Source organism: Hippopotamus amphibius, chromosome 5, assembly GCF_030028045.1.
Source record: "Hippopotamus amphibius kiboko isolate mHipAmp2 chromosome 5, mHipAmp2.hap2, whole genome shotgun sequence".
Lineage (NCBI taxonomy): Eukaryota > Metazoa > Chordata > Mammalia > Artiodactyla > Hippopotamidae > Hippopotamus > Hippopotamus amphibius.
Window position 1 is genome coordinate 77,188,078 of NC_080190.1, and position 9,254 is coordinate 77,197,331.

Here is a 9,254-nt window from a genome sequence, read left to right on the forward strand (position 1 = left end):
TAAAAGGAGCCAAATACAAAGGTTAGTTTATATTAAACACCCAAAATGGACAGGTCCATAGAGACCGATGCAGAGTGGCAGCTGCCAGGGGCGGGGGTGGGGGGACCAGGCAGCACTGCCTAATGGGTATGGGGTTTCCCTTTGGGGGTGACGAACGTGTTCTGGAACGACCCAGGTGACGCCTAAGCAACCCTGTGAATGCACTAAAGTCACCACATTGTTCACGTTAAAACAGTTAATTTTATGTTATGTGAACGTCACCTAGAAGAAAGTCAGCTGTACCTGTCTGCCACCCCAGCCTTCCCCACCTCCCTCCCGGCTGTTAGGCCCCACGCAGGCTCCTGCCGTGCTGACCAGGAGAGGCTGGCCTGGAAGAGCCGTGCACAGGGGCCCGCGTCGACAAAGGACCCCGGGAGCGTGTGCAGGTGGCCCAGCGCGCACCCGCTGGGCCACCATGCTCTCCTCTGTGCGCCAGCCTCTCTTGCAGAGCGAAGCACCCTGTGATGGACCGGTCTGTGGACGTGGGCAAAGCGCTCCAGGCCCCTCCAGGCCGGGCTCCTGGGCGCTCTGTTCCCCTCCCCACGCACATAGCCAGGGGCGGGGGGGGCAGGGGAGGGGACCAGGAGCAGGAGGAAAATGGACTGTGTTGAGACACTGAGACTGGGGGTTTCTGTCCTCCCCAAGTACACAGTCTCCCCTCCTCACAGATACAGGTGGGTGGGAGGCTGTAGAAGCAGAGACTGGAGAGGGTCCGCAGCGGAGACTTTTCAAGGCTCTGTGGAGTCATGTGTGTGGTCCTGCTGCATGAGACTCCTGCAAAGACCACCTGTGCGTGCCCGTCTGACAAGGCTCAACCCCTCCCAGTGGCAAAGCACGTGCCCACAGCGCTAAGTGTGTATTAACCCTGCTTCCACAGGCGAGGAGATGGCGGGCGCCCACGTCATGGCTAAGTGGTGGTTGGAACAGAGCCTGCTTTCCGACTCCATCCTTTCTCCTTCCCAGAAAGAAGAGACTAGACAGCAGTGGACGCCCCACAGGCAATGCTGGAAGGGCAGGGTGGAGGGGGAGCAGGCAAGGAGAAAGCCCACCCAGGACCCGCCCCCCAGCTTCTGGGTCTTTCGCCGTGTAACTGTGTCTGGGTCTTTGGTTGTTTCAGAGGCAGAACAATTGGAGGAAGACACTTAATAAACTCCTTCTCTCCACGCAGACTCGCACCATCACTCTGAGCCCCCAGGTCACCCCCCACACTCACCCCACTCTCAGGTCCTGGCACACAGAGTGCATATCTTCCCAAGCATCTTCCAGGCTGTTAAAGTTCAGAGAACGTACACTGTTTTTTCTCTCCTTTTGTACGAGTGAGAACCCTTGGAATTTTCTGGCAATTCCATAGGCCCATGGTGGGGTGCGGGTGAGACACTGCAACCACATGCCAGGGGCTTTCTGATTGTTTTAGCAGCAGAAGGCGTTCTCTAATCAGAGCGCAGGTCAGGGCCCGTACTCAGCTTGGAACTTTGCCTCCTTCCCTCAGCCACACCCTGTCCCGCAGGCACTTCTCTGGAGCCCAGGGCCCTGCAGGACCCAGACAATAGCACCCCATGTCAGAAGAGCAAAAACTTAAGACTGTGATAAGGTCCAGCCTCCAGTACCTGAATCTTGCGGGGGAGGTGCTGGGACCCCCAAGGACCTGGGTCTGCAGGGGCGCGAGCGTTTCCACTGAGCAGGTCCCAGAACTGGTCTCTGCCTGCCATAGAGCTCCCCCAGCCCCCTTGAGGCATTGCTGATGTCATGGAAAGCCTGCACCAGCTGGACCACCAGGTGGGACACACCTGTCCAGGCGTATAGGTAACCTTTCTGCAGTGGTGCCCTGGCTGCTATACTCTGTGGGGCCACTCACAAGGCAAAAGCAAACAGAGGTGTTTGCTCGGGGCTGGCCACCTGCTCTCCTTGAGGGCCCAGGTGGTGCCTGAACTGCCTCCCCCGCAAGGTCCCACTGACATCATCGCCCCCATGACCACGCTTTCAAGGGGCATCAGCTCCAGTCAGGGAGGAGCGAAGGGAGCAGTGGCACCCTGCTGCTGTCTCTTGCCCCACCCCACCTTGCCCAGGGTCTCAGGGTGGACAGCTCAGAGGGCCACTGGCTTCACAGCCTCCAGCCTTGGGGACAGAGGTGGGTCCCAGAGGCTCCCACAATTACACAGCTGTGCGGCCAGAGCTTGATGGAAGCCCAGGTGCCATCTGGCCCCGGAGCTCAGGGAAGGTGGATGGTGGGAGGACCAGGTGGAAAAGGAGGGCAGGAAGAGGGCCCCGTCCACCGGGGCTCAGGTGTCCTGGAACTTCAGCCTCATCCTCTAAGGTCCTCTGAGGTGGGGTGGAGCCCTGTTTCAGGAGTTACAGCCTCCCCAGAATATGGACGGCCCTGGGCTGCCATTCTCTGCTGCTCTGGGGCAGGGAGGGGGAAGCCACGTGGGCTCTGAAGGCCTGAGCCTTCTCTCCCCTTCAAGCCACCCAGGAGCGCCCTCCCCAGGCCACCCAGGTCACAGCCCTCAGAGGGACACCCTGGGCCTGATCTCTCCGAATCATACCGACCTCCCAGCCTTCCAGGGGCTGAAGCACTCCCACCCATAAAGCATGGAAGATGGGTCCTTGAAAACCCAGGGGAGGCAAATGAGAGGGAGGGAGGGAGTGGGAGGGCGACAGATGACCCCCGCTGCCATCACATCTGTGTGGCCCACGGCCAGGAGGGCCACTTCCCTGCCGGGCTGCCCACCATGCCCCCCGCCCCAGCCCGCCTCTGTCTGAAATCACACACACACATTTGAGCTCTCTCCCTGTAGGGAGACCGGCTCTGAGGTCAAAGGGACCTGCCTCTGTCTCCCTGAGTGCATCCCTAGATCTGGAGAGGCTCCCCAGCAGCAGGTGGTCCCTCAGGGAGTGTTTGTGGGCGGATCGCCATCACTGTTACTGTTACTATTAAGTCACTCGCTCAGAAAAACAACTGCAGAAATGAGACGGAAAAAGAAGAAACAAGGAGGAGGAGGACATGGGAGGCTTGAGCCCGAAGGAGACCCCCACACAAGGAAGTGTGCTCCCCCACACCCACAGGAAGCGGGAGGGCTCCACAGTGGAAATGCAGCCACTTCTGCAGGATGGAAGCACTACTGTTTGGGGGGGCGGGGGGGGGCACTTCTCCAGCTCTGCTTTTTTTCCCTGGGTGTCCAGTTAGGCACTTTCTTCTCCCAGTCTGTCCTGGAGCCCCGGGGATGAGGGCCCTTTCCTGGACAAGGAGACAAAATCGTACCCATGTGCCCTGAAGCCCAGCCCCTGCCCCTCCCCCCCCCCACCCCAGCACGGTAGCTTCTGTCAGGTTTGGGGTCCCCAGGCAGAGGGTGGGTACAGGAGCCACACACCCAGCCTACACCACCAGCACAGGAGGACACATGCCCCTCCCCTGGGGCCGGCTATGCCCGGACCCCAGCGGCTGGCAGTTCCTGGACCCGAAGGCCTCCCAGACATCAGCTAAAGCAGCAGTCCCCGCCTGAGCCCCAATTTTAGTATATGTGCTGCCGAAGCGAGCACCCGCCTGAGCCCCAGTCAGACCCCGAGGGGCTCCTGATTCAGGTGGCGGAGCACAGTGGCACACTTCCCTCCCAGAGCTGGGCCAGGCTGCCCCTAGGGCCCCTGGAGCAGGAGGGTCACCAGTGGGTGAGTGGGCTCAGGGCCACCTTCCTCTCCCAGGACTCCTCCTCAGCCCCACCCCTGGTCCCCTACCCCACTGGCCCAGAGAAGGGGCTTGCTAAAAGCCAGAGGACCAGGGGTGGGGAGTCACGCAGTCCTCTTCACAGCTTCAAGTCCACAGGTTGTAGGAGACTCAGTTTCCTTATCTGTGAAATGGGGAAACATCCCTCAGGGTTTCGGGAGCATACAGTGAGCAAGCAGACAGGCAGTGCTCAGCATAGACCATGCCATGAGCCCCCTGGGGGTGGTTGCTACTGGCATCAGCCTTATCCAGTTAAGGCCAGGGGATGGAGGAGTCCTCTCTCAGGTCACAGAGTGGGGGAAGGCCTCAGGGGAGGCAGCAGCTTCCTGGCCCTCCCTTCCCCTTGGCACCCCATGCTCCAGTTTAACAGACACTGTAATTTTTAATTAGTTTTCTCCTCCCCTGGCTAAAAGGCCATTAGCTCCCCATTAGGTGAATGCATCCCATTTTCTTCACACCACCATGGAAACCGTGATTTACTTAGCCGTCCCTAAAGCGATTCTGCAGAATAAAGGCAATTTCGCAATGGTCTCAATAAACTGTCGCATTTGCTCTCGGCTCGCAGACCCCACCCTCAGGAGCCCCTCCACCCGTGAGTAGGTTGTACTCTGCTAGGGCCCAGGACAGCCAGTGTGGGACACAGGCAGCTCCCAGAGGCCAGAAGGGCTTTGTGGGCTGGGGTGGAGGAGAAAGAAGGCTGGGCCCAGGCAAGCCTGGCGAAGCAGGACACCACTCATCCCTGGCTAAAGAGGGAAGGGGCTGAAACAGAAAGAAGTCAGCAGAGCAGCCATCCTGGCTGCAGGGCTGCTCTGGCACCTGCTGGTCCAGGCAGAAGTGGCACACGCAGGTCCAACAGCCTGGAGAAGGGCCTGCTAAGTCGTGGCCAGTTTTCCTTTCTTCAGTACCTGGAAGCGAGAGCCCCAGAAGATATGCAGAGAGGGCAGGTCTTTCCTGGTGGCCAGAGGTGTTGGACAAAACGGGATCCAAGAAGCCAGACCAGAAAGGTGACAGATGTGATCCTGGTGAGGAAGTGCAGGAGGTCAGGGAGATGGTGCTGGGTGAGTCAGCCTGAGGCATTCAGGAGGAGGCCCGAACGCTGGGACTCAGTTTCTTCATCTATGCCACAGGGATGCCTGGACCTGCGCTGGAGCAGCAAAAGGCCAGACTCTCTTCTAAGAACAACTTTTAGATGGAAGTTCTTTAGCGCTGGTTCCAGGATACCCAGGGTTGATGGGCTGTGCTCCTGAATATGAGGGAGAGGAGGGGCAGGTGTCCCTGTGTATACAAGCCGGGGTCCCAGTGTGTGTGAGTGGCAGAGACAGGGGCTGGGTTCCCTGGGTGAGGGTGGAGTGTGAAGGGGCCACGCCATGCTGTGTGACCGTGTGTCCATAGGCCTCACGATCACATATCCTTGAGAAAGGGCAGCAGTGTGTCTTAGCGATGGCCAAGAGTGAGTGTGAGAGTGTGTGAGCGTGGATTCAAGAGTGTGAGTGTGTGTGCCCGTGCAGGCACTCGGACGGATATCAGAGTGGGTGAGGAGTCCTGCCCCACTCTGGGAGTCTGCATGCGGGTTGGCATCTTTTTCTGAAGGTGTGTGCAATCACACACAATGACAGTATGTACATGTGGAGGGGGGCACACCGTGGGGGTCTGTTTATGTCCCATGACCTTGCTCTGAGCATCCCCGGGCCCTCTAGCCCACCCCTGCCAGCCCTGAGGCAGTGCTGTTCCTTCCCCGGCACTCTGGTCTAGGCCACTATGGCTTCATCTGGTTGCCTCCCCACCCTCTCGCGTCAGTCCCCCAGCACAGAAGAGAGCTTCCGGTCTTGGGGAGGGGTCTGGTCCAGCACTGGGAAGGCTTTCATCCTCTAGAGACCCAGCCCATCCCCCAGGCAACAAGCTGGGCCACGGGAGGGCCACATCCACAAGAGGGCGCCCCGAGGCTGCGCTGCTCCCAGCCTGGGCGAGCTGTTGAGCAGCGGTGGGCGGCTCACGAGCGGCGGGTCTGCTCACTGAGAGCCAGGCTCGGCAGCTCCAGGCTTGCTATTCTGGGCAAAGGGTGCCCGCAGGCCTCTCCCAAGGCCCAGCGGTCTCCTCCTGGGTAATGAGGGGCCCCCTCTCCACTCTCAGTGCCACCAATCATGGTTTGTTGCTCATCCCGTGGGAAGGGTGGGTGGAGCAGGGGACTCGCTTTCCCTGGATTGGAGAGCCTTCCTCTGACCACCCAACTCCGAGAGTCCGGGCTGTGGAAAAGCCTCCTGCATTCCTGTCAGGTGTCACAGGCCCACACTCGAAGACCCCCCAGCTGCCAGTCCCCCTCCGCCATCCCCCTCCCCGCTAAGCATAGGATAGGCACAGGAAATCCTCCTCAAGTTTCTGCGGCTGCCCACCCCACTCTGGCTTCTGACTGCACCTGATCACCCGCAACTACAAAGTTGCAACCCAGAGATACAAGAGATCTTCTGAACATCTTGTTTGCGTTTACTTCTGTCCTGCCTTCAGCCTCCTCCTGCCTGTTTTCCCCTCACTGCACTGTGACCCCCGGATCCCCCATCCTTTTTACCCTGTTCCTCCCCCCCGGGCAAGGAAAGGTTTTCTCCTCTGCCTTTCCTATGATGGGCTGGGGCCCATTCTAGCTTCAGTATCTGAGGCTTGAGATCAGGAGCCAGTCACACAAATGAAGCCTTGGGCAGGCCTGCGAACCCAGAGCCTGTGCAGGACCCAGCGCCAGAACCAGGGGACCACTACTTCTTCTGTTCCCAAAGGGTGCAGGGAGAGAAAGCCCTTGGCAAGAAGTGGGGGAGGGTGGCCGGGGCTCCTCTCTCAGAGGGAAACGGTGCATATATAAGTATGGGGAAATACTGAGGAAAACTAAAATTCGTGGTCAAGATAAGGGGGCAAATATTCGACAGCCTTGAGGTTCACTCCACCTGTCGGGTTTCGGGGAGCGGGGGCAGTAGCCTTTGCAAGGCCACGTCGAATCCTCCCCGTACCGATGTTGGCAGCACACAGCCCTCCTCCACTCCAGGATGGTCAAAAGCGCTTGGTACAGACTGGCCCAGGGCCGTCAAACGGTCCCAAAGGCCGCACCTTCAAGTGGCCCTGCCTGGCAGCAGCGCGGACTCTAAAGCCGCGCGCGGGTAGGACTGGAACGACCACGGGCCCTCAGCCGGCTGCGCTGGGCCAGTCCGAGCGGGCCCTCGAGGGCAGCCTCCCTAGAAACCACAGTCTTTGGGGTTTTTTAAGGACTAGGGCGGCGAAAACGCACAAGGGAAAAGCAACCTTTTTATAAAAGAGCAGATCCCCTCCGCATCCCGCGGCGAGCCAGGGTATGAGAGCTGGAGGAGGAATGCATCGACGTGCAGGGCGAAAAGGAAACCAGGACGGAACAATCTTTTACAGAAACACAACTCCTCCCCGCCCAGGTCGCAGGCTTTCTAGGGCTACCTCACTCGTCCTCCCCCACCTGCACCGAAACGGCGACAAGCTCCCGTTCGGTTCGCTCCAAGACGCCGCTGCGTGTGGCTCGAGGTGCCAGCAGACTAGGGAGCTGGGCACCGACCCCGGCCGCCCGGCCCGCGTCCCGCTCCGACTCGAGTCCGGCTCCGGCCCGAGACCCGCCCAGCGCGGGGCCCGAGGCGCCCTGCGCGCCACAGCATCCCGCTCCCAGCCGAGCCCAGGCGGCCGGCAACCGCGCAGCCCGCTGCCCCACGCACACAGCAAGGCGTCTCCGAACGCGTCCACTCCGCCGCTCGGCGCGCGGCGCCAACTTCGCCCCGGCCGCCGCGGACACCCGCTCCCGGCAGGACTCACCTTCGCCGAGCAGCGGCAGCAGCAGCAGCAACCGCAGCCCCGCGGCGCCGGCCGTCGCCTTCGCCATCGCGGGCGCACGCTGGGGCCGCGGCGGGAGGGACGGCGGCTTGGGCTGGGGGTCTCGGCGGCCGGGTGCGGCGCTCAGCCGGGCCGCCCCATGCCCGTCCGGGGCGCGGCGGACACTGCGGGCGCAAAGTGTCGGGGCGACGGCTCCGGGGCACCCTCCGCAGCTGTGCGCCCGGCTCCGGTCGCGGGACTGAGGCGGGGCGGGCGCGGGTTGCGCCCGAGGCGCGGGCAGGGGCGGGGCGGGGCGGTGAGGGGGACGGGCCGGGGGCGGGGCGGGGCGGGGCGGGGCGGGCGGGGCCGGGGTGCGGGAGTCAGGGCGGGGCGTTAGGGACCCGCCCCGGCGGTGCCTGGTGCGGTTCCCGCCCCGCGCGGGTGGGGAGACCAGTGCCGGATGCGGGGTGCGGGCCGGGAGGCGTGCGGGGAGGGGCGCGGTGCGGGACCCCGGGTACCGGCCTGTCAGCCGCAGCCCCACTCCGCGCACCTCCGCACGCACAGCTGCTCTTCCTCAGCCTCTGCACCAGCTCGCGGTCTCTGCGCTTCGACCTTCCCCGCCGCCCAGAGAGGGCAGGGAAGCGAAGCGGGGAAGCGCGGTCTGGGCAGACTGGCCGGGGGTGCTCCCGAGCGGACGCGGAGACCAGGCAGGCGCCCCGCCTCCCGGCTCCGGGCGCGGCGCGCATCCTCCGCCATTTCTTGGAGGGGGGAGGCGCGGTGGGAGCGCGGCCTCTCTAGGGGCCGGAGGCGGGAGGAGGGGAAGAGCCCGGGCGAGCGAAGGAGAGCGCTCTCGCTTTCCGCGCACTCCCAGGTGCGCATGGCGCGTGGCTTCCGATGTCTGAGGTCGCTCTAGGGGTGTCCTAGGGTAGTTTGTGAACCTCCCTCTTTAGGACGGGTCCAATCAATGAAAGCAGGAAACTGACTCTGGGCATAACTTTCAAAGAGACCCAGAGCTGGCTTTAATGGGGTGCTTGGAGGGTACGTACCCCCTCTTCCTTACCAAGCGGAAGAATTCGAAGGATGTGGGGCTGACTGGGTAGCAGAGCAAGCAGCAAGGAGGAACTGGAGCCCAAAAGGATTTAATATTTGCCCCAAGAAATGATGCCCACAAACACATCCGATACTAAAAAAGGAAGACTCTGGGTCCCTAACATGGGGTTTCTGGGGGGAGGTCGGAGGTGAGTTCTAGGGCTCTGTGGGAAAAGTCCACTGTTCTCCTCCCACTCGCTAGCTGCCTTTTGAGGTCTGGCCCTCACCTAGAAACAGAGAAATGGAAGTCCATGGCCCTGCGGTGGGAGGGTCCAGGGTACCGAGGCCTGGGGTGCCCCTATTTCAGTGTCTCTTTTTCCTGCTGTGCACAGAGCCCCGCCCTCTTGCCAGGCTGAGCTCAGGGCTGAATAAGCTCCGCACATCACTCTGCAGATATGAAGTCAAAGTGAAGTCACCCTCGCAGGCAGGAGGAGGAGCTGCCAAGACAGGCTGGCTGGGGGCTCTGCCAGCTGAGATGTCCAAGCCGGCCTGCTGGCGAGAGGCCAGGGCACAGTGCTGCCAGCTCAGGAGAGCCACCCTGCGGCCACCAGACCTTGTGTTGCCTGCCTTTCACTCCCCGGGCCTCAGGCCCTTGGAT

General features: G+C 61.8%; 1 protein-coding gene across 1 annotated transcript in view; it reads right to left on the reverse strand.

Moving 5' to 3' along the window:
- RET (ret proto-oncogene) overlaps positions 1-7,807 on the reverse strand; it is a 52,331-nt gene extending 44,524 nt beyond the window's left edge. Inside the window, exon 1 of the mRNA XM_057736920.1 lies at positions 7,571-7,807. Within this exon, the coding sequence (XP_057592903.1) occupies positions 7,571-7,637 (67 nt within the window). The 5' untranslated portion in view covers positions 7,638-7,807. The remainder of the gene's footprint in view (positions 1-7,570) is intronic.
- Positions 7,808-9,254: the final 1,447 nt, after the last annotated feature.